This window comes from Falco punctatus, assembly GCF_963210335.1.
Source record: "Falco punctatus genome assembly, chromosome: 4".
Lineage (NCBI taxonomy): Eukaryota > Metazoa > Chordata > Aves > Falconiformes > Falconidae > Falco > Falco punctatus.
The window spans coordinates 1,446,469-1,471,431 of record NC_137583.1 but is presented as its reverse complement, the minus strand read 5'-3'; the positions used below and the strand labels follow the sequence as shown (position 1 = coordinate 1,471,431).

Genomic DNA, 24,963 nt, shown 5'->3' with positions numbered 1-24,963 from the left:
TTTTAATTGACATTACAATTAGGCAGCACTGGGGGCAAGCCTCTGAGCCACGGGGAAAGTGCCGTCGCATCCGGACCCAGTCCTACAGCGGGGCCCGTCACCCTGCCAGCACAGAGGCACCATGGACCTTATTTGATTTTTGGGGGTGTAAGGAGCCTCTTCCCTGGGAGCTGCACAACAGCACGAGGGGCAGCCATCCCCTCCCAGCTACTGGGGATCTCCTGCCATGTCCCCTCCCGTGGAAGGCTGTGCCAGCTGCTGCTGGGATGGTTGCTTATGAGGGAAGAGCATCCCAATGCAGCTGAATATTTCCCTGAATTCTATTGAATTTTCAGACAGCTGGGACGAGGAGTTTGAAAAATGCCCACTGCTGCAACATGAAAGGTGAAACAAGTTTTCCATTTAACAACAAACTGAACTGCCCTTATGTTATTTCAAAACAAATCCAAAGGACGGAGGTGACCTGCACTGTTACATTATGCCCAAACTGGTGTCACGCTAATATAAAGAAGGCAAAGACCAGCACACTGCTACAGAGCCTGTGAAGCTCCTAAGTGGTTTGGAAATGCTGAGACAGCAGTGTTTTGAACTCACCAATTCCCAAAAGGCCATTTCCCGAGGCAAATGGCCTCAATGACACAGATTCTGCTCTGACTTGGAATAAACCCCCCCTGTTTCTGAGCACGGCCGGCCGCTGGTGGAGGCATGGCTCAGCGCCATGCCAGCCCTGGGCAGGCTGCAGTCCCCAGGGATGCTCAGAGCTGGATGCACCCAGAGAGCTCACCTCCTGCTCCTTCGCCCGCGGCGCCTCGGGGGGTGCCCGGCTCTCCTTGATCTCTGCCTCGGGTTTGGGGGTTGCGCTCTTTGCCTTCGTCGCGGCACTCTCAGGAGCTCTGGAAGGCTCTGGGGCAGCTTTGGGCAGCAGCTTTTCCTCTGCTGGCACTGGGGGCTTCTTCTCCACCGGGACAGGGCTTGGGGTCTTGCTCTGCCCGGCAGCCCGGAGGCTCCTTGCGGGTGAGGGCTGCTGCTCGGGGGCTGCCACCGGCTCGGGGGGCACTGGCACGGGCGCTCTCGGCTGCTGGCTGGCGGCTGGGGGCTGGTGCCGTGGGGAGCCGCTGGGCGGTTGCTTTGGGGCAGGCAGTGGCATCGGGGCAGGGTCACCGAGGCTGCCTTCCAGCAGCCTCTGAGTTTGGCAGTTCAAGCACAGCCATTCGTTCTTCTGCAAAACAAAGAAAGGAAAAGTTCTGAATAAACTCTGGGAGCTTCGTCCCAGCAGGGACCTCTCCAAGAAGTTCAGCAGACGGGACACATGGCGATGACGCAAAGGACTCAGCCCACTCAAACCAAAGAACCTGCTTCAGAGAGGCCAGGTGGTGAGCACGCAAGCGCTGAAACGCTGGTGCTGTGGCAGAGGGGATGTGCAGCACTGGAGCCGGACCCGACAAACCACCTAAAAAAGGCCACCCACCCAGCTTAAACCTGCCCCTACCTTTGTCCAGACCTCACTGATGTTCAGCCAAAGGGACCATGGCTATGACACAGGCATTTCACGCTCTGCCCCACAACACCTCAGCATCACCAGCTCTTTTCATCTCCAGTCTTGTCGGTATTACAGTTTTAAGTGAAATTAAACAATGAAGGCAGATTTCCACCGTAGCTTAACACTTCTCAGGCTCCATACGGCTTTTCTCTCACTCTGGTTTGTTTTCTTTGATACAATAAAGGTTTAATAGCATAATCATAATACTTAAGGATATTTTTTTTTCTGGGTTATCAGAAAATGCTGGGTACAAAAGTACGCAAAAATTTCCCAAAGATATTACCCAAAGTACACGCTGTGCAGGAAAAGAACAAGACAATCTTGTCTAGTGAAATTCTCAGCAAGAGCTGTCATTTTATGGCCTGGAAAAAGCAGCTTGTGAGCGGGGCTGTGAGTGGCAGATAGCCCGTGGGGCTACAGCAGGGGCTCTGCATTAAGAGATCAGAAGCACTTTCCCCCCCAGGTTGTCCAAGGGCTATTTTTACCCACCCAGGAATGTCCAGGAATAGGGCTCTGACATTTCCTTCCCTTTTGATGTTTCATCATCTTAAATCTTTTTGTTTTTGCTGCTAACAGCCCAATATGCTTCAAGTCCTTTTCCCAGAACGCTCTTGCTGACCTGTTGCTCCAGAAGCTCAGGGTGGCCAACCTGGGGGGGCAGCTGGCCCCAGAGGAGCTGTCACACTCTTAGAGATGTGGTCTTGGTCTTCAGCGGGACCAGCCTGGGGCCGGGGCTACAAGCCAGCAGCATCTCCTGGGGCCAGAGTCTCCATGTAGAAGATGAGGTTCACCAAAACGGCCTCAAGGAAACAGCCTCAAGCTGCACCAGGGGAGGTTTAGATTGGATATTAGGAAAGATTTCTCCACCAAAAGGGTTATCAAGCCCTGGAAGAGGCTGCCCAGGGTACCGGTTGAGTCACCCATCCCTGAAGGTATTTAAAAGACTTGTAGATGTGGCACTTAGGGACGTGGTTTAGCAGTGGACTTGGCAATGCTGGGTTAACAGTTGGACTAGACGGTCTTAAGGGTCTTTTCCAATCTAAATGATTCTATGATTCTATTCTACGACCCTAAAAACCATACCTAAGGGATGGCAGCAGCATGACGGGCTTAACACCTGCATCCCACACCCAGGAGTCCCCACATTTTGACAAGATGCTGGAGACGCTTTGCAGCTGGTGGTGGCCAGTAGCAGGCAGCGGTGGTGGGCTTCCCCACGGACACTTCTTCACTCACACAGCAATCTGGCCCAGAAGCAGCCATCCAGCTCCCACTCTCCGGGAGCAGAGGCAGGAGAGCTTCTTCTGTGGAGAAGGGGCAGCTGTGCAACACCCTCCCTCCCAGCCCCACTGCCCCGCAGCAGCCCCTGCTCTTCACACAAACATCTTAAGAATACCTTGGGGCTTTGGAGGGCCACGAAAAAATAACCCTTTCAGCATGGTAATTTTTAATTACTCCTTAATCAAAGAGAAAGTCTAATTAAGAGGCAAGTGCAACCTATTGTATCTTAATGATTGCATTTGCCTTCTTTTATTTCAGAACTCGCTCTCATCCCTATACCTCTGAATCAGACCTCCTCGCCCTGCTCCGCTGTGTAATTATTTCAGACTGCAGAAGGAAATGTGATTGCGTGACACAAACTGAATCCCTGCCTCATGGAAATACGTGGCCTTTTCATTTCTCTTTCAGGAATCCCATTTCACTTCACCAGAGCTCCCTCCCTGATACTAGGAGCGCGGGGGAGGTGTGATGCAGAGGGGACAGGCTGGCTGTGCAGGGGCAGAGCTCAGCTCAGCTCCTGCCCGTCACTCTCTGCGACACCATCGTGCCAGCTCCCAGCTTGGTCCTGCAGGAACCAGAGAAGATCAGCCCACCTTGAAGTACCCAGCCTGCCCCACCCAAGCCCTTAACACGCTCCCTGAATGGGGCATTGCCCATGCTCATGCTGTCCCACCCTGCCAGACCGTGGTGGCTGGGAAGGTCTGGACGAGGAGATGTGCACAGCTGATTTTGCCCCTCCAGGACAAAATTCAAGCTAAGGATGACCAACGTTGGCCACCAAGTGCCAGCTGCAGACACTGAGTGCTAGTCTGGTCCCATCCAAGGAGATGGCTCTTGTGCACAGCTGTGGAGAGGCAGGAGGCACACATGTTCTGGCCAGTGCCCTGCTGGGACAACCACCATGGCAGGACACCCTCCAGGAGATGTAGCCTCCTACATCAGCATGCTCCTTTTGTCTAGGTGTGCCTGGGTACAGATGTATGTGCTTTGCAGGAGTAGAGGCTCAGGGTGGACACTAGGAACAGTCCCTTTGCCGAGGCAGTGGTGCAGCCTGGGGCAGTCACTGTGGGGTCTCCATCCTTGGAGGGGGTTCAAAACTTTGCTAGACAAAGTCCCCTGTGTTGGTGGCCGCCCTGCTCTGCATGGGAGGCTGGACTGGAGACCCCACACTGTTCCACCAGCACCTCCCTGAGTCCATGCTGGCAAGGGTCACCACCACAGTGCAAGGCAGGCATCAGCAGAGAGGACCTGCTGGTGTCATCTCATCAGGATGAGGCTTAGGGGTCCTCCAGGACCAGCTGAGCACAGGACTGATTTGTGCCATGGGGATCTGATAGCTCCACAGATTGGTCTAAGCATTCTCTCTCAGGTTCCTCCCACCTGTGGCTCCGCGGCCATCCCCCTTGGCAGCTGCCCCACTTTGAGCAGCTCAACCTGCCATCCTGGTCTCGCAGATGTGGCAGCTCAACTCTTCATGGGACCACACCGGGAAACGGATAAGGGAACGATCTCCAGTAAAAACAGCCCTGCCAAAAAGATTGTGGAGCTTCACTCTGAAATGCCCCTTGCTTTTCACAGCAGGCAGAAAGGCATGGGGACAGAGGGAAGGCAGAAAGTAGGGAAGCTCGCGGGTGGAGCTGGCCCTTAGTCTTCGCCAGCCATGAGACGTGCTGGCCAAGCCCTGGGAAATGCCCAAGATGAGAGACTGGCATATAGTGAGTTTGCATTTTCTCTTCCTGCCTTGTCTTTTGGCACCTCTGGGGTCTCCCAGGCCGGGGAGACCCTTCTCACATCCCAGCACCCTGAGCTTTAGTCTGAAACCCTGTGGAAAATCACTATGTGGTTACAGCCCTGGATGGCAGAAAACAAGCAAAGGGATAACTGAATTTTCCTGAGCCATGGGAGAGCCCCCAGCCCCGTCAGCAGCCAGCGCTGCGTGGAGCTGTGTGTACGCTGTGAGTACAGAGCGTGCTGCAGCAGCCAGCGCAGCGTTTGCCATCACATCCTGGCACTTGCTGCAGTGAATACCGCCAGCAGCAGGAGTTGCAAGCTGCCCAGCTCCTACGCGCACACAGCGGGGGGCAAGAAATCCTGCCCGTGGCAGCTGTGGGAAGATGGAGGCAAGCAAAGCTGCCTGTGCCCAGCGGGAACATCGCTGGCCAACCTCTCCGAGCTCATCACCATCTTTAGCAGACCTCTGCAGCCCTATCAACACCCAGCTCTACCACCCGTCACGCTGCTGGATGCTAAAACCCAAGGGGCTCAGTGAAGATGCTGCATCTGAGGCATCCCACAGCCCCGTGCCAGCACCCCACACTCTGCCAGTGACAAATGACCCATCCCCTCCCATGGCCCCGCAGGGTTATCAGCTCAGTGTTTGGCTATCCCGCAGCATCTCTGCTCCCTCTCAGAGGTATCCGCGCTGGAGCAGCTCCCCCACACGTGTAACTTGGCCATGGGCATTTCCCAGCTAACACGGCCAACAACAGGATTAGGCTGCCCCTGAGAAAAATGCAAACATTCGGCGACTGGCTGATTTGCTAACAGCTTGTAAATCCCCACCGAGATTAACCAGATCCCATGAAGATAATAATAATTAGGCTGTATTTAGTGCTTTGCATGTCCAAACTGTTGGATGCCCAGGAAGTCAGGGTGCCTCTCACCGGGGCGGTAAGCGGGTAAGGAGCTTACAGCAAAGGCACGGTGGCATCTGTCTGTCTCTGTGCTTAAAGATGCTGGAAACCTTGGACCTGACTGGGATGGGGATGGGGGTTTGCTGAGCATGAGGTCTGCTGCCTTAGGATGCGCTGTGGCAGTGGGCATGGGGGTTTAACCACATGGAGCACAAGTGATGGTGACCTGGGGCCGATGGAGACTGCGGCACACGAGGAAGACAGACAGCACACGGGCAACACCGCTGGGATGCAGAGCGGGCTCCAGGCAGAGGAAAGCGTCAATAATTAAAGAGAGGGATGAAACCAAAGCACGCCTGATATACCATCTTAAATGAAGAGGCACTGGCACAGCAGGGCATGCTGGAAACTGGCCAGACAGGCAGGCAGGGGGGTGAGGGTGCCGGGGGGGCTGCCCAGCCCAGCCAGGTTACCAGCTTACACCCCGGGAGGGTCACTGCCCTGACCCCTTGGCTCCCAGCTTTCCTCACTCCCAAACCACCGGATTTGCAGAGGAGTTAGGGGGAAAGCAGGTTTCCAGAGAAACAGTGCTCCTGCTGGCATTAGGGGCAGGACAGAGCCCCTGGCCCAGGGCAGCCCCCGCCGGAGACGGAGCGCGGGCGGCTTCCTTCAAGGCATCACATCCCAGAGGCAACAACGGTCCTGGGTTTTCATTGCGTACCCCACAAGCGGCACTGGGAAACGCAGGCTGCAGCCACAATTCCCACAGCTCCGCCGGAGGGGCCCCGATTGAAATGCCAGTGGCTGCCCGGGGGCTGGGGAGGACTGGCAGCAGCCCTGCTCCCACGGGAGCCCCCGGGGATGCTGCTGCAGCGCCCCAGGGCAACACACAGCCGGGGTGCGGGGTCGCTGCACATCAGGGGTCTATGTGTGTGTGGGGGGTGCTCGACTCCCCTCCAACCTCTGGCATTCACTGGCAGGTGGCCACAGCCGTGCTTGCCAACATGCACCAGGTTTTACCCTGCAATTGTTTTAATTTACTAATGGGCAACAACAAAATTGTAATTAACTAAAATAGAAGTCTTCCTGTGTAATTTTGGTCAATGTTACCACTTGGCAAGTTAATTAAATGCTGAATTCCCCAGCGCTGCTGCTTTTTTTGTTTGGTTTGTGTTTTTTTTTTTAATGATGGAGCCAGCAAGCTTCAGCATCACGGTTGCACATGAACCCCCTATTCAGCAGCTCAGAGGTCTGAGAGCCTCAGTGGGAGCCGGCGGAGCCAGAGGCTTCCCAGGTTTCCCTGGAAGCTTCCCAGCTTCCCCAGTTAGCTTCTGGCTGCCAGTTCCACTGTCCCCGTCACCCCTGAGACCCTCACTGTAACCTCTCCGGCTGCCGGGAGATGCATAGCCATGGTCTTTGTCCCAGCGCAAACTGCTCCCCACCATATCATCCCTAGGACTCTGTCTGGTTATTTATGTTCTACAGTATTATTTTACACAATCAAAACGATATCTATTAAAATACCAGAACAAAAATCTGTACAAAATAAGATAAGCAGCATGAGGTATAAGTATCTCGCAAGCCAGATCTCATCTCCCAGCATTAAATGCGGTGAGTCTCACCAGAGTATTTCATTTATTTGCTGACAAGTACTGTGCAGGGCTCATCACTGTGACAGATGGGTGCATGGAAAATATGGAAAACACTTCTGGTATCTGAATCAAGATCCAAATTAACAACAAGAACCTCATAAAATCATTTCTCAAGCACTCCTCTCAGCCCTGCTTGCAGGAAACCTCCCGTTTAGGAGGGCTCTTGACATACAGACACCTTCTACGCACCCTCCTGCAGCAGAAATGGGGGCATCTCACTGTATGATCCCACCTCCCAAGTGCTCAGCATCCTTGTGCTAAGAACACCTCAGCTCTGTCCATACTGTGGATAGTTTTTAGCACAGTTTTAAGGGAAAGGGACTGAGTCATGCTTGATCATTGGATGCCAGGGCTGTTTCAGACCCACCTCAGGCAGCGCCTGGGGTCTGGCTGGCAGGCTCTCCATCCTTTAAGCACTCCTGTGCCCTTTCCTTCCTCTGGCAAAGATGCTCTCTGCCAGCAGCCTCCCCAGGCAAACCCTGGTGCTCATTCCTTTTGGATGCTGCTGCCCAAGTGCCGGCTGATGCTTGCTCCCCTTGGTTTCAGCCCATTCTGAACTCTCCCGAGCCCCTCCAAATCACCCCCCACCATGGCTGGAGGCACCACAGACCTCTGCCAAACCCCTTTGGCCGAGCTGCTGCAGTTTTAGGAGGTGAGGGGGAGCGTGCCAAACCAAGCCAACTGGCGCCTCCCTGGGATGCTCACCTGTGGAGGGGAGGATGCACATCACAGTCCCGACCACAGTATGCTCACAAAGGGCATTTTTAACCTCCTGTGCCATCAGCAAATAAACCACAGGCCTGGTTTTAGCTCTGCCCCAGCCCTTATCTCTCCTAGGAGGCTGAGGCAGTGATGGGATTTGAAACGAGGAATGCGCTGTGAGGGCGGAAGCACCACAGATCAAGAGGCGAGATGGAGCAAATGCAGGAGATGCTGTCAGAGCTGCACCTGCGGTGGGAAGACACTGGGGAGGATTCGGGTGGCCCCAGCACCAGGAGGGGACCGAGATCAAGGGGGACCAGAAGCAGTGGGCAGGCAGGGGCAGTCCTGGGGAGCCAGGGGGACAGGCAGAGCTGGCTGTGCATGGCCAGCAGTGCACAGATGCACGTTCACACACCGCTGTGGAACGGCCAACTCCAGGACAGGGCAGAAAGCACAGGGTGTGCTGTTGCCCTGATGGTGCCTTTTTTCCCCTTGAAAACACCCTCAAAACCCCACTCAAGCTAGATGCAGAGCTGCCTGAACCTGTGCTTGCTAACTGCTTTAATGCCAGCATACGCGTATTGCTTCTAAAGTTTATGCATGTGTGTATGTGTGTGTGTATATATATATATATATAGATATATATAAAATCAGTAAATAAAAAAGAAGCACTAAATGCAACTCTCAAATGCTGTTCAGCGGAGCAGGTCATGTTTCTGGAGCCCAGCTGGCCACGCACCGATGCCTGCCTGGCTGGGGGAGCGAGGGGGGCTGGCAGGCTCCCCAGGGAGTCACTGTGCATCCTTCCCGCTGCCCAGCAGGAGGCTGTTGCAGGCAGAGCAGCGAAGATCCACTTGCTCAGCGTAAAGCCGCGGGCTCCTAGGACCATCCGCAGGGAAAGGCAGCAAGGGACCACACACACCTCCCTTAGCCGAGTTTCCTTGGCTGCCAACTGCTCCACACTAATTGACTTCATTACCATCAGCTGGGCAAGTATTAGTGCAGGGTTCACAGATTAGCCCAGCTGAAAACCACCACAGTTATTTCAATCCCGTGCTAAATATAGCATTTGACTAAGCAACCCAGTGATGTGTTTTCCAGCATCAGCCTATTCTTATCTGTTCCCGTGGCCTCTGTCAGGCTGATGGAGCCAACAGTCCCTCCCCAGCTCTCTTTCAGATGTGTGTGATGTATCGGTGGCCTTCACACTGCAATAATGTGATTAAAAGCAGTGCAGGGTAATGAACTCGCTGGGATGAGCTCTGCATCGCAGGGCTCGTTTTCTGCCTCCCATCTGCTCCACTCCATCCCTCTTCCTCCTCTGTGCTGGGACCTCTCCCAGTTGGAAAAAAGAGAGAGAGAGAGAGAACATGGGAGAAGCTGCACATGACGGCTGAGTGCTGGGGCTGCCATCAGCTGCCGCAGGAGGGAAGGGAAGGACGCGGGCAGCGGCAGCTCCCAGCCCCGGCTACAGCAGCCGCAGGGGAGACGCGGTGTCTCGCACCAGTGCTCCCCCCCTCACCCACCCTGCCCAGCAGGGGCCTGGAGCAGGAGCAGCGGTGCCTGTCCTGCCACCCATCCCCTTCACTGGGTGCCACAGGGAGGGAAGGCAGAGCGGAGACAGGAGCTGGACAACCAGGTGCTGAAGTGGCCACAACAGTCCTGCTCCTGTAGCACCGAGGAGCATCCTCCTCCCTTGGCTCTCCCTTCTCCTTGCCCCTGCACATGCCTCATGCTGGGGAGTGTTTTCCTTCCCTGCTCCTGCCCGCAGCAGGGATGCTCCAGGGATGCACCAGCCCGCCATGGCGGAGCCTGAGGGCCCGAGAGACAGCCCCTGAGGCGCTCCCAGACTCCCACCCTGCGGTTCGATACACTCCATAGCCAGCGGAGGATTATTCCAGCTGAAAGTCTTTGACTGATGCGTAATAGCAACACTCCCCTCCGCTCGCCTTCGAGGAATAGCTGTGCCTCTGCCAAGTCCAGCTTATGCCACTGCAGCAGCCGATGGCTGGGCTGGTGAATGGTGCCGCAGCGGCAGGACAGCGGCGCAAGCCTCCGTGGCCGTAGGAGAACTGCAAATGTGGTTTCTACCAGCACGACCAGCCTGGACTACCTGTGGCTTCTCACCCAGCTACAAACCTCAGCGACTGTAGCCCTGGGTCTGGGCACCGCCACTGCAGGCAGCCCCTCCTGCTGCAGAAGTGGTGATCTGCAGAAAACCAACGGGCTTTTTGGGGCGCTGACCCATGGACATGGGCACATGCTGCTCTGCTCGCTGCTGAGCTGTCCCAGGGCTCCCAGCCAGGGTCCTTCCCAAAGCGGGCTTGATAGAGGCTAGGGGAAAACGCCACCAACTCTTCCATGTTATTAGGAATTGCGGTGTCAGAGTCAAGCTTAGACTAATTTTTGATGTGGTTATTTCGACGTTTTTTCCATGGAGCTGGGAAACAAGCTCACCTTGACTGACTGAGTGTCAAGGGGCCAGCTGGAAAACCTGTTTGGATTGTTCGGCTAGGACCCCAGAATAACTCCCCCTCCCTGCTCTGGCATCCACCTGAAGCACCCATGGCCAGCAGCTCCCCGCAGAGCCCAGCTTCGGAGCATCTCAACACCCGCATCCTTATGCAGCCGTAGCCATGAGCCAGGCTCCCCCAACCCACCCCTGCCCCCTGCCCATCTTCAACCACCTCCAAAATTAAGGCAGCTGCTGCAGCAGGAAGCACCTTCTGTATTTTTGGTGCTTAAAAAAAATATCTTTTTGAACGGCAAGAATGTTTCTAAGTCAAAGGATTTAAACTATTTTGCAATCAAGGAAGCATATTTCCAAACGAGCCCGATTGTGAGAGCCTGGGTGCTGTGTGGGCTGTGTGAAGGGGCTGCTAAAAAAGGGTACACAGCTGTCCAAAATTTGGAAACCAGCGCTTTTTCAGAATATATATAGACATCCTCCCCACTCAACATATTTCCTTCCAGTTCATTAGATTTTTTAAAAAAATTTAAAAAATCAGTAGGATATTGAGGAGAGCACTTTGATGCTTTTGTCTTGTCTAGAAGCTACGGGACCAATTCCTAGGGCTGTGCATGAGCATCCATCGCCCTGGGAATGTCCTGCTGAGCATCAGTGCCACTGCCAGGCCTCTGCAATAACACAGACATCCAGCAATAAGCCAGTTGCCATCAGGAATGGGAAGCAGAGACGCCAGCTCCCAGCATGGCAATAGTGGTGGAGATGCATGCAAGCAGGTTTGCCTTGAGATAGCTAGGCGGTGAGACACGGAGGCCAGCCACCCTCAGCTGGGACATGGGACATCCTCTGCATTACTATTTGGAGAAGAGAAGATTAGTTTTGGGGCCAGAAATTACCACGAGAAATGCCCATCCTCACTCCAACCCAACAAGTTCACCCACTTCCTTCTGCACCAGGTGATCCCTCAACACTTCGGTTCAGATAAAATACACCCTTGATTTCACATGGTTGCCACCGCTGGGCAGCAGCTCTGATCTTTATTTCCACTGTTATTTCCAATCTGGATGTGCTCCCTTTTTTCCCCGGCCATTGGCTGCCACCATGCATCTTCTGCTACCTTGACAATGCATTGCCCGATGTCCCCTTCTGCAGCGAGCAGGTGGAGGCAAAGCTGCCCCTGCCTGGGACAGACTCAGGATGGAGCATTTTTCCAAAGAAGTGGGAAAAACAAGACATCCAGGCTGGGGACCTGAAGGTGCCATTGTGGGAGGAAACGCATGAGCGCAGTGCTGCACATTTAATAAAAAAGGAAAATCACAAAGAATAAGAAAAATAGGAGGAAGAGGAAAGCAAGTCTCAGACGCTGAAAGCGCTTTTCGTTTTCCTTTTCACTGAGCCTTACTATTTCTCCCTGTTTTATCTCAAAGAAAGAGCTAAATTAACTACCAGCTCAGTTCCAAGAGACTGGATCCAAATGGATGAAGAATTAAGAAGATTTTCTGTTCGCAATAAAATCCAGCCAACGGTATTAAAGCTGCAGAGGGTTTGGTCTGGTTTTCAAAGATTAGCTATGGCTGTCCCAAGGAAGACAAGCTCCGATTTTCCTATTTTGCTCCAACATGACGTTTATAAAGCTGTCTGAATCAGTTGTTACAGACCAGACTGCGATGACCATCATTTAATCACGTAGAAGAGAGGGACGCGGCTCTTGTCCTCCACTGTGTCCTGGCTCGCCGTCCCCTCTCGCCCACACACAGACCAGTTGCTCCCTGTGTACCACCCCCCCCGCCACGGAGGACCCTGCCGGGTTCCTGCTCCGGCACTGCCAGGGATGCACCCGCTGAGAAGCTGCAGCTGCTCCGCCAGCCCTGCCGCTAACATCACCGCACAGCTCCGCATCCAGCATAAAACCCACCAGCACAGAGGCAAGAGGCTATTTTCCCCCTACCGATAAAGAAGTAATACATTGTTCATTTTTGTTTGAATCGATCCAGCCATGCATTGTAATTTACTCCGTGATGTAGTACTGCTTAACAAGATTTATCAGCCTGCCAGCCAGCCTTATCTTTAGCAGTCCCCATTATCGGGATGTATTTCTCAGCCAAGGTTAACAGCAGCAGGAGGATCTCCGAACACCGGCTGCATGATAATAATCCTGCAATAATGCCCGGGAGATGTACATCGGGTCCAGCAGAGCCCGCACCTGGTCACCAGGGGCTCTAACTCCCTTCGGTGCACTGGCATAGTGTAGGTGCAAGGTGTTGTGGCCATGCTGCCATCTCACACATAAGTTTTATACGGTAAGTGTATCCCTCCAGGCACCATTTGAGCCTGTATGCGCAAGATTTCAAGTGTGTAGAAGATAATGCTTGCAAAGAGAAACCTGGCCAAACTCTGCAGAAAACAAATATAATATTCTATTCGTTTTTCCAACAGAATGGAAGAAAATCCAAGAAAAGCTAAGTTTATCAGAGAAGTCTTATTTAGTCAAAACCTTGGTTTTTCGTAGGCACTAGTGTTGACTAAAATATCCAGCCATCCAACTAGTAATTTTCTGCATCTGATAAAAGCAGATTCAAGCTGTCTGATTGCACTTTTTTAAATTGCAAAGAGCCCCAAGTGTCTATCAGGCAGCAGGCACTCACTTCCAAACCAGAAGAAAATCTGCATCTTCAGAAGCTTCAGCTTCCTTCCCATTACAAGCTGTTCAGTCCTCAGTCCCCTCACCCCCAAACCAGTCTAGCAGCAGCACGTGGGGTTTGAATCTATTTCACGCTCACGATGGATCATTTTCAAAGCATGTTGGGAGCCATCGGTCTCATGGCTTGGAAGCTGAGGACATCACAAACTGATGTTCTGTGGTACCTGTACAGTCATATAATGTTTTCAAAACTTAAAAAACAATTATAATATTTTCCCAGGAGACAACCCTACGTCGGCAGAGACCAAAAACCCCATGTGGAGGTGGCTGAGGGCACTCAGGGCTCTGCCGCTGAGACCTGCCAAATCCACCTTCCCACGGTCCTTGCATGTTTGGTAGATGCACCACTGGAGGCGACATCTGCTAATAGTCATCCTCAGCTCTCCCAGGCCCTGCCAGAGAGCAGCAGGTCACCTCCAGGCTCTCCTGGCTGTTTAGTGCTTGGAAAATAAGGCACCAAAGGCCAGGGCTTCACCTTTGGGTGGAGAGCAGCCAGCGCTGCGCAGACACAGGCAGACATCTCGGGGGTCACCTGTGACGCCCCTGATTTCAGCTCTTTGCCTTCCTCTCTTTCTCCATCCTGTTCTGTTTCTATTGCTATGACTCCCTCCAGGATTTCTGCCCCGAAATATGTGTATCCCGAGAGAACCGGACGCTCCGGTTTCTGTGGGCAATGCTGTTTGACCCCATTAAATGACTGCTGCTTCAAAAAAAACCACATACCCCGCTCCAGGCTTCCAAATTGTGAGTCCTGATTTCAGCAGCAGAAATATTTTAATTAAATGAACTACCTTTATGGAATAAATCAAATGATAAGCTTGAAAAATTAACTCTCATAATCTTTCATGTTTCTGTGCAGGTCAATAAACTATTACAGTAAAAGGCTGGGAAATGTTCTAGAAACATGGGTTACTACAACAGAGACAGATGAGCCATTTCAATGCTCAAATTATACACAGCAGCATCTTCCCACGCTCGTGCCTTGCACGCCCTCTGCCATCCCCTCCCTTGCTGCCCACGGCACAGCTGGAGCAGCACGGCCAGCACTTTCCACCCACTGGGGTCCAGCTCCCAGCCCTCCTTGTCAGGAAAGCATCTCCCCGTCCCCACCAGCTCTGCTCATCTTGCATGACTCCTGACCCCACCAAAACGCCCAGAATCTGAGCCGTAAGAGCACACCTGGGGAACCCACGAGCTGCCTACAGAGCGGGTCCGCGCCTTGGTGGGGCCAATATAATTTCCATCATCTTCAAGACTTATTTTAAAACTTCAGCTGATTTTCAAAACCCCCTTATTTTGACGTAAACTTATTTTTAAAATAGCTGATAGCCCCCCAGCTGCCACGTGGTGATTTGATGGTGACCCTGACCTGGATGGATGTTCCCACCAGTGGTGCCAGGTCTCTCTGCGGCCAGGAGGTAGGGATTGGCTACAGGCGCTGGGGTGGAAGAGCCGAGATTTTCCGTCTCAAGAGTAAAGGCAGCAAGAATGAAGCTAAGAAGCCAAAACAAAATGAAATGGTGAAGTCCACATAAAATGGTTGCTTTCAAATTTTTTTTAAAAAAGTCACATGAACGTCTATGCAGTTTAAAATGCATTTGTGAAGGCATTTCCTTCCCCAGCCGCCCTTTTTGCAAAGACAGACAGATGCGTGTGGGACCTGTCAGCTCCCTGAAGCCACAGGAGGAACCACCTCATATAAACCCTTTAAGTAATTTAAGAAGCTCTACTTTAAGAGTAGTTCAGGGCACTGCAGAAACCTGCTCCTCTGAAGGCTGGCAACACTCATCTGATTTCCAGCCTTAAGAAAAACCCAGATCTGTTAAAAATACTGCTGCCTAGCTCTAGTTTGCTCTTTCCCCGATGTCCTATTTGCTCTCAGCAAACAGATGACTGTTGGTCATACTTAAAGGCTCCAAGTAAATCAGGAAATTATGTAAAGCTGGGAATTTCACAGCTCCTTTGCAGACAGCGATCCCTTTAGGTGCAGTTTGGATGCTCGATCCTGGCAACTAGTGGGATCTGCCGCTGCAGCCCCCTTGCCTCAGCCTGCGAACGCCAAGGAGTGCTGGGCTGGCACTCGGCCACGCGCTCATCCCAGGTGGTCCAGTTCCAGAGTCTGGATGCAGCCCTGGCTAGGACGGAGCCCAGACCTGCAGAGCCACAGGCAAACCCACAGCGCAGGTCCTATCCTTACACCCACATTCACACTTTCAGGGGTTCACAACCAATACTTCATTTCTTGTCTAAACTAGGCGTGGATTTTTTGGAATATTTGTTCTCCAAGTCAAGCGAACCCCACTGAAATCAATGCTTTCCTGCTTCAACAGGCTTGGGAGCCAGGTGCTCTTTGTGCTCCAAACAATTTAAAATATCCTATCCCCCCAAAATAAATAAAACCACGTGTCGGAGAACAGAGACTGCCTGCTAGTTATCTCCCAGTCCCAGCACAAACAATAGCCAAAAGCTTCTAGTCATGGCACGGGAAAACACAAAGCATTCAGAGATACCATCTGAAGATCGCAAAGCAGATTTCTAAATCAAAAAATCCCTCACGCCACTGACAAAGGTGTCTCCATTTCCCCCAGATCCTTCCTCCGGGTTCCAGTGTTTTGTTGTACTGTTTGCTTCAAGGAACCCAGGGCAATGAGGTCTTGAGGCTAACTGTGCAAAACATCTCCTCTCCACTTCCCAGCCTCACCTTTCATCTTGGGTTTGTGTCATGAGGAACGTTAAAGTTGATGCAGGACCTTGCTCTGCCGTGGCCACTTCTGCTGTGGGGCACCGAGCGGCTCCTGTCCCACCTTGCCCCGGACATTCGCTTTGTTGGGTGCAAAGGGTCCCAGAAAATCTACCTGCAAGACTTCGTCATGCCAAGGAAGAGGGCAGTGAAGGTGGTCCTATGTCTGTGCTCCTACGGTGACTCCTCCACAAGGAGAGCATGGGAGAGGACACCAAGGGGCAAAGAGAGGCATGAATGACTCGGGCTGCCCTCCACAGACTTAAGGTCTCTTAACAGAGGGTTAATTTCACTTAACTGTTTAAAATTTGGGCAGCTGGTCTCAGCAAGTCATCATCTGCCCCGGGTGTGAGATGAGCACCTTCAGGATGAGAAGCCCAGACCTTTGCAAAGGTACCCTTGGGTACCCTTCTCCCCATCCGCATGGTGAAACCAGAGGGGACAACCCCTACCCGCAGCGGCAGCAGCTTCCCCCAGCCCACAGCAGAAGATGCCCAGTGGAGGGTCCCTGGGTGCTGAGCTGGCACTGGGTCAGCCCGGGCAGGGCAGTGTGGGGTCCCCACACGGCGCCCCTCATCTGCAGCACGCTGCCTTATTTTAGCAGGTAGAGCAGATGGAAGTGGGAAGCTGAGGAGGCAAAGCAGAAGCAAAGGCTTTTGAAATAAAGCCCCGTGCTCTGCTGAGGGGGTTTGGTGCATTTTGATGGTCATATCCAGGATGAGCTTTGAGGGAGCTCAACGGTTTGCTGGTGGGGGACCTACACGGAGAGCAAAGAGGGGGAGAAGCCTGCCCCGGTTCCCAAATATCGCTTGGCAGGGACAGCTGGCATCGGCTCACTGAGGCAGAAACAGACCTAAAATAATCCTCAGCAAAGGGAGGCAGAGCCCTCACAGTCTTTCAGCCCCAGTGAGAAGGTGCCCCAGCTCCACCGCCTCCTGCCCACGGGGCTGGGGGAACCAGGATTGCTCCCTTCCCTGATGCCGCCGTGCGGTTCTGCGGGGCTGAGCCTGAACGTCTCCCAGGGCTGCTGCCCAGGGTCTTCCCTGCCTGAAACACAGGGGAAGCTCTGGGGAGAGAGAGCCCTGGTTCCTCCTCCTGAGCCCCTGCAGAGCTGAGGACCACAACCACAGCACACAGGGACCCGTCTAGCAGCAGGTCCCTGAGCGGGGACTCCAGGGTATGTCGGAGAAGACGGTTTAACCCCCACCTGCCCTGTGACGCGTCCCAGCACAGCCCTGTGCCCAGCGCTGGGGCGGCAGCACAGCCCCTGCGCACCCCACAGACCGTGCCCCACCAGCACGGCTGCCAGCGTGCTCGCGGGGGTGCTGCCAACGGCTTCGCAAGGCAGATGCTGCCCACATGGGACCTGATGAAAGCCACGATGGCCAAGCCTTCCCGCTGTCCCCTTCGCCCAGCTTCACCGTGCCAGGCAGTTTAAAACACCACGGGGCTGGGCAGGGGAACCCACAACAACCACCGCTGCGTCCTCCCGGATCCCTGCCTCCGCCTCGTCCTCCAACACAGCAAATACAGCTCCGGCAGCTGCGCCTTTAAACGCGTTTCTCTTCCAAACGCCCTGGAAAGTTGTTTAAGTTGCAAAGTATTACCTGGGGGTTTTGCATCGGGTTCTTAATTAGCTGAAATGATTTGCTTTGTCAGGGAATGGTTTCCAGGAGCTCCTAAACAGCTTTTAATATCAGCTCTAGGAACAGCCTCAGAAGGGAAAAGCTTTTCTTCTGGGCGGTGAGTGAAGTGCTGGGCTACACCTCTGCCTGCCCCCCCCCCCAGCCACACATTTCTGCCACACAAAGTAGTTAAGACAATTTTCCACAGTAAGTTTCATATTCCCTTCTGCCAGTGCAGGAGGCTCCTTAGGCTGAGCTTTGCAAGCTGTTACTCCCCTGGGTGCCCAAAGCACGGGCAGGGGCATACTTAGTTCTTGGCTCCCCGGCATCGCCCTGGCCAGGAATTTCAGCTCCCCACTGCAGGCAGGTGGGAAGAGCACCTGTGTTTGGCTGTGACTGCACCAGAAAGAGCAGGTGACTTTGGATCACACCAGGAATACAAAACAACCACCACCCAGTTTGCAAATAACCTTTTACCTACCCAAAAAGAGGACTTTTTGATACAGAGGGAAGGTGATAGCGTTGCCTTTAATGGGTTGCTTACTTATAATGGCTCATTTTGCATACTTTCTAGAAGATCTCACCTCTCCAGGTGACATTTCAAGCCACATATTTAGAAACTCTTGGCAAAGTAAAAAATGATAAATAATTTTGGACATCCTTTCCTGAGAGTGCGGGTACATCAGCTCCTGTTCACAGGAGTGAAGCCATCTCCTGAGGGTATGGCAAAGCCACGGCTACACTCTTTAAACTTTCATTTTGTGTCCCATTTCTTATCCAGTTTTTTACGCCTGGCCGGGATCACCTTTAAAATTTGGGGGATTTAAAATTAGAATTACTTGGGTGGCAGAGCAGCCACGCCGATGGCGCTTGCAGGCATCACCCCAATGCTGGAGGTGACCAGCCCTGAGCAGATGCGCAGGGGGCACAGGACAGGGAAAGGTGCTGGTATTCCCCCCCACACCCATGCTGGGAAATGGAGGTGTTTCCCAGCTACAGCCAGATCTAGCTGAATTAGAGAGAAAAGGATGTTGGGGTGAAATCACGGAACTCCAGAAAAATTATTCCAGCAGATTACTAAATAACTACAGATAAATTTGGATGCAATAAAACCTTGAAATCTGCTGTTTCACCAACAGTGTGCGATGCACCAAACACCGAAGGAGGATGTCACCCAAATGTACCTATGCTAGCACATTATATAGCTAGCACATTATATAGCTAGCACATTATATAGCTAGTACATTATATAGCTAGCAAGCCTGAAAGGAGCCAAACAGGATGGCAGAAGCTGTCCCCAGGGTGGTTATTTTCTGCTATTTAGTGCTGGCGTTTGCACAATAGGAAAACTTTTTCGAGAGAAATACAGTTTGTATTAGAGGAATCGATATCCTCAGAAAGCAGGTGAGCCTCCAGAGACACCAGAGCCCCTCCCCAGCCCGGCCCCCGGCCCCCTCCTCTGCTTTGTGAGCTTCTCAAGGGACCTTACCTAAAACCTCCCCTTTTTCTCAGGGAATGATCACACATTTGATGGAGTGTTTTGTCCTGCAGGGCTTCTAAGTATTGCCTACGCGATCAGATCCTGCTCCAACACACCCGGGTTAACCTCATTTAGTTATGGCTGAGGCCAGAGCAGGGGCAGGAGAGGTGGCCGCCTGTCCCTGCAGAGCCACATTTTGGCCTTGGGGGAGGTGGGATGTGCCCATTGCCCCGGAGCAGCCGTGCCCAGGAGGCTGCTGCAGGCACCAGCGATGCGGCTCGATGCTGAGCCCCGCTCCTGGCAGGGCTCCCCGAGCTCAGGCATGGCCGTGCGCTGCAGGACGGACAGTGGGGCCACGTGAAACCCCCTTGCCCAAACACTGCAGTAGAGCTGTCACCACCACTTTGGGGGTCAGACCTCGCAGTGCCAGAAATAACAGGTAGCAAAGCCAGAGGCAAGAGGGGAGATGCAGACGCCCCTGGCCCCAAACACAGGCACTGGCCTGCAAGTCACCAAGCACTTCAATGCGCAGCAGCTCAAGCACTGGACAAGCCTTTCCACCCACTCACTGGAGCAGAAACGGGATAAAAATCAAAGACGGAAAAGAGCGCAATTATTGCAGGATCAAGCACGAGCATCTATGTTAATGCCTGGGCTTGTAATTACAATCACTTACGTTAATAACTGCACCTCCTAGCTAATCCCTCCCACACTTCTGATTATTGGAGAGGAGCTGGTTTACAACCTTACGTGAAAGATGAGACTCTGGAAGTATCGGGCTTTATACGAAATCCCGTATCAGCACCGAGGATGCTGCAGCATGGCTTTCAGGCTGCCCAACAGAGCAGCTGCTGCTAGGCACATTTTATAGGTGGAAAAAAAAGAAAAAAAAGAGATACGTAGGAAAATGAAGCTGTTTCAGTTTACATGGTAGGGGCAGAGATGATGTTCTGCACTGAACAGGTTCGCTGAAATCTGAGAAAAGAAAAAAAGTGCAGAATGGAGGGACGTGTCTTTCCCTCTTCTGCTCTGTGAATGAAACACGTGCGGAGGAAGCCAGGATCCACAAGATCAAGGAACCTGGACACAACGACAGTAGGTGTGCAAAGGCCTTTAAGCAGATGAAAAGGCAGATGAAGCCCCTGGAGGGGTCAAAGTGCCTGTAAAGGTTTGGTACCCAACTCCTCCACACACCAGGATGGGGGTCCCCAGAAGCCATCCCAAGAATCTTCTTTGGGAGAGCAGAAGATAAGTATAAATAAATAATAAAAATAAAACAGTTTCTCATGTCTGGGCTTTTGCCAGCCAGCACCTGGGCACCCCGCTTCTGCAAGGATCTCACACCTCCAGAAACCAAACTGTCCCTCTGAAACATTTCCCTCTCAAACTAAGTGGCAAACGTCAACCGAAAAGGCATTTTATCATGCATTTCCAGTCAGTTCCTGACCCCTGTGTCTGAAAAATCATTCAAAAGGTGGCTGTGAGGTGACCACAGGCCATGCTAACAGGTCTACCACCAAGACTGAAAATCAGCCCGGACAATTTAAGAATGAAATGTGGCTCAAAATCTCCGATCAGAGACCTGCATGGGCTCAGAGCCTTGGTGTGCTTCAAAGAGACTGCTTTCATTTTCTGTCTCACCTTTGCATTTACTTTTGCTGCAGGCTGGTACCACCCAGCTTCCCCAGTGCATCAGCCCAGTAAGCCTGCCAAGGAGGCCAAGGAACCAGCCAGCCACTTGGTGCACACACCACCACCCCACCACCCCCTGCTCCATTTGGCTTATTTTCTTTTAACAGGCTGTGAGGTTTTATTTTTATAAATAAAAGGCTGAAGTGCCCTGGCTCACGCTGCATGCTCCTGGCTGCCGCCTGCACCGCCCAGCGAGAGGATCACTGCTGGGCACACTGCACCACAGCTCTCTCCAGTCCCGGGCACCGCAGCGCAGAACCCCAGTTCCCCTGACAATATTAATTATACAAGGCTGTATTTCAATTTCAACCGAGGAGAAAGGTCCCGTTTCATGGGAGGCCAGAGGTTAGGCTGCGATGCAGGGAGACGCAAGGAGAGGGATGATGGTGAGGGCTCAGCTCTCCACCTGGCACCTCCTGGCAGTGCCAGCGCTCCGATGGGATCAGGCTGCGTCCCTTCAGCAAAGCCCCGCGGCCATTTAACAGAGAATGGAAACGAACACCCGGCTGACTGACGCCCCAGCGCTCACTTGCAGCCACACTAATAACGCTGTTTCTTTGCATAGATGTTCTCCCCTTGCCCAGCGGCGTTTTCTCCAACACTCAATGTACTTCTCAGGAGATGGGATCTCACAGTCCTCACCTCACATGGCTCACACACGTAGTCAGGAAAATAGGGCATCCCAGCACACGGCAAGGACTGAATGCTGAACTACGTGGTACGGGAAACATTATTAAACCAGGGTGAAACCCTGCGGTGGTTGAGTTGTAGATGTCATAAAACTGTCTTTTAGGTCCTGTTGGCCCTCGGAGAAGGATGCAGACTTCACTAACACGCACGTGGCTTGATGGAGGCTTGGGCTTGCTTCAGCAGCAGGGTATCAATGTGACTCCAGCACCAGGACGCTGTGCTGCCCACACGGGCTTGCCCTGCCCTTGGGCTTCACCAGCAACAGTTTTGACACAGAAAGGAGGGAACAGACAAGAAAGCCTGACCTGAGCTGGCAACAACCACCCCCAACACATGCACATGCAGCTGGTAATCCCATCATCAGCCTCACCGCTGGCTGCTTCCCCAGCACACCCACAAACTTCACCATCAGCAGCACCTCTCCCTACTCTAATTTTGTTCCATGGAACTTTACAGATGCCAAAGACCGTAGGATACAACTGCAAAACACCACTGGGCTCACTAGGAGAAACAATGGTGCTTTGGAAGGTGGATCAACACCAGCAAAGTCAGCCCGAGATGCTCCCATCACAGCTGGAAAACTGAGCATCTCCACTGCAGCCCAGCCCTAAGCTGCCTCCTCCTCAACCCACTCAGAAATCCAGTGTTACAAAGCTAATTAAATGCTCGATTAAGTGTCCCAACATGTTTCCAAATAAAGTACTAACACGGCATGTTATAAAAAAAAAGGAAAAAAGAAAAAAAAAAAAGAGAAAGCAAGCTCCAGGTTGCATAATGGCCTGCAAGCACATCACGATAATCTGCGCCTGCTTCCAGGGGGTGGAAATAGGGGCTGAACAGCCAAATCCCCTCACTACCTCCAATAAAAAGAGCCATTTCTCCTGCCCACTGCACTTCAGACCAAGACTGATTTATGTGGTCTCACCAGCCTTGCCATCTGCTGCTGGTACCTGCCTGGGGACCGTGCACCCCCACAGGGCTGCTCAGAGCACACCGCTCCAAAGGTCCCCTCCAATCTGACCCCCTTCACAGACTTCTTGTCTTCCTAAGAGCAGTGTCCACCCCAGGCAGATGTTCTCCATCTCCACCAGCAGCCCCTCCTGTGGGCAGGGGAGAGGTCTCATGACACAGGAGCCCACACACCCCACCAAGCAGCAGGGGTTCAAGGGTCAGTGCTACCACATCCCACCGGCCCCCAAGAAATCATCCTGTCAAGCTGAGCATCACAGATGTGATCCAGGTGACACTGCCCCTAAAGAAGACGTGGTCTGTAATCCTATGTGGTGTGTCTGGGGGCCGCCAAGCATCACCAGCCCAGACCCCTCTAATCCCACCACCGCCTCACCCAGGGCAGAGATGGCAATAACCTACTGATGTTGGGTGCCACCCCTGTGCTGGCAACAGCTCCTGAGCTTCTTTAGCCACTGATCATTCAACACAAGATGCAGCAGGAGCAAGCATGAGGGTCCAGGCTGTCCCCATCCCACTGAGAGCCCCCATGCCTCCCCTGTAGCATCACACTCTTCCTCCCCTGCTTTCCTCCACCATCTGCCGCTCTTTGCTGCATCTGGCACACCTTTAGGAGGATGCCACGGGAACATCTTGCTTTGCCTCCATGCCAGCTGTGTGCCAGAACAAGGTGTCTGCTGAGATGGGCATCAGCTCCCTGCGAGCTGGCGCTCATCTGATGAGCTACGAGGTTGGTCCTGCAGTGGACGTCAGTGACACTGCCCAGAGCAGCAGCCAGGCAGGGGGCTCCTCGAGGCACGGGGCTCCAGGGCTGCCCCACCAGCACAGCTGCCGGGTCTGACTTGAAGACTGGAGTTAGAAAATCCTGTGCTAGAACCAGGTACACCTGAATTCTGTGAATGAACTGGGTTTTTTTGCTCTCCAGCACCCATTTACAAAAACCTCCAGGGCTGCCCCACCAGCACAGCTGCCGGGTCTGACTTGAAGACTGGAGTTAGAAAATCCTGTGCTAGAACCAGGTACACCTGAATTCTGTGAATGAACTGGGTTTTTTTGCTCTCCAGCACCCATTTACAAAAACCTTTCCGACATCCATAAAACGCTATGGAAGCTTTAGCTCATCCTGCTTCCTCTCCGCGCTTCTACTTCACCTATTTTTTCTGTCTTCAACCTTTCATACGTACAACAGTAACTCTTTTCAAAGCTTCTCAAGGTCAAGAAAGTCCCTAACAAGGCGCCTTAGGGCAGTTATTGATCTTCTTTCAGTCTTTCTGAAACTGTGAAACCTCAGCCGGGAGATGGAAAGTTACTCAGGCCCTTCCCAGGCTGATGAATTTTAATATTCATGGCACCCGACTCATGAGAATATCAAATCCTCTCGCAGTGATAGCCCTGTACGTCTGTCTGTGTCCCTGCTGCAAGGTCACAGTCCCCTCCATCCACTCAAGGATGACTTGAGTGAGCTTCTGAAGGATAAGTCTGTGCCATGAAAGTTTCCTGAGCAGAATACCATCACCCCTTAGAAGCAGATATGCAACACCTACCCAAAAATATTGTCTGCTGGGAAGAGCAATCAAAGCTTAGCAGGGGACCAGAGCTGGCCTGAGGACCTATCCGTGTTATATGGGCAAAACGGGTTTCCTTAAACTATTTCTTGGCACTTTCTAGGAAACACCATGATCGATACTGCACAGATGAAGTTTCACTGTCAAGTAAGGCTGAACTAAATCCACGCTGCTGCCTAACGGAGCAATACCACTCACCCTCCGCGTTCCCAGCCTGAACCGTGGCAGGAACCAGTAGAGCCTCCCTTCCGTCGGCTGCTGTCGCTGGCCCAGCTCAGCAGGGCCAGAGCAGCCCCCCCTCTCCCCCAGGGCTTGCAGGCACCACCTTGCCCACCCACCCACATCGCTGCCTGCTGCAGGAGCAATGGCTGGTGCTTTGCCACCAATGGCAGCGAGCAGTGCTGCTACAGTCCGCTGCAAGGCACCGGCTCTTGCAGGTTTGCCTGCAGCACCCTCTAGGAGAATACTGGCCTGTGGGTCTTCTTCACCCTGCCTGGTGGTTGGGAGCGGGCTGCCATGCCCGGGCAGCGGCTGGCACGCGGGGGCAGCGGTGTGGGCAGCCACCCACCCTGCAGCGAGGCGGCAGCTCCAAGAGCCGGCATGGCAGCTGCCTCCACTCTGACAGGCTGTTAAGAAGAGCATTTATGGTGGAGACAGGTATCACATCTGCCCTGGTACCCACCTGACCTCCAGCACCACTGGTGGGCCCACAGCACCAATACTGATGCCCCAAAAGCCAAAGGGCTCCCTGTTTTAAGCCTGACTTTTTGCACTGCCTGCTCCATGGTGAGCACTCAGGCTTTTCCTCTTGACATACCTGTTGGCCTTCCTGGCAAGACAGCTCAGGAGGACACCCTGGCACTGGTGGCCCAGGCAGCTTGCTAGCCCAGGAGCGCAGCGATACAACAGGCAGCAGCCCCAGGTCCTAGGGCACAGCAAATATGCTTTGGAAAACCAGCCTGCCATCAGGGAAGCATCATTCACTTCAAATACATCTTCATTTAGAAGCGAGGAAGGCAGAAATCCCTTTGCTCGCTCAGCCACTGTCACCCCTCTGAATATATAGCTTGGTTTTATGAACCATTGAAAACAATCTGCAGGCGCGGGCAGTGGCTTTCGGCAAAGCATTAATCAGCAGGGTTCACGTACGGCTAACATTTGTCCGTTCATAACATAACTGCATCTAAAGGAGGAAAGCAATCTAGAGCTCTGGGGTTTTTTTCTGA

The 24,963-nt window shown here is 53.0% G+C and overlaps 1 protein-coding gene across 5 annotated transcripts in view; it reads right to left on the bottom strand.

The window, feature by feature from the left end:
• BSN (bassoon presynaptic cytomatrix protein) overlaps positions 1-24,963 on the bottom strand; it is a 100,325-nt gene that overhangs the window by 15,540 nt on the left and 59,822 nt on the right. For 4 of the 5 annotated variants that reach the window (XR_013928114.1, XR_013928115.1, XR_013928116.1 and 1 more), the window contains one exon: positions 785-1,219. Coding sequence is in view for 1 of the 5 variants with exons in the window: in XM_080387469.1 (XP_080243595.1) it covers positions 785-1,219 (435 nt within the window). In the remaining 4 variants the exon portion in view is untranslated. Of the gene's footprint in view, positions 1-784; positions 1,220-14,345; positions 23,111-24,963 lie in introns of those variants that run through there. The other variant, XR_013928117.1, reaches the window with a different exon arrangement.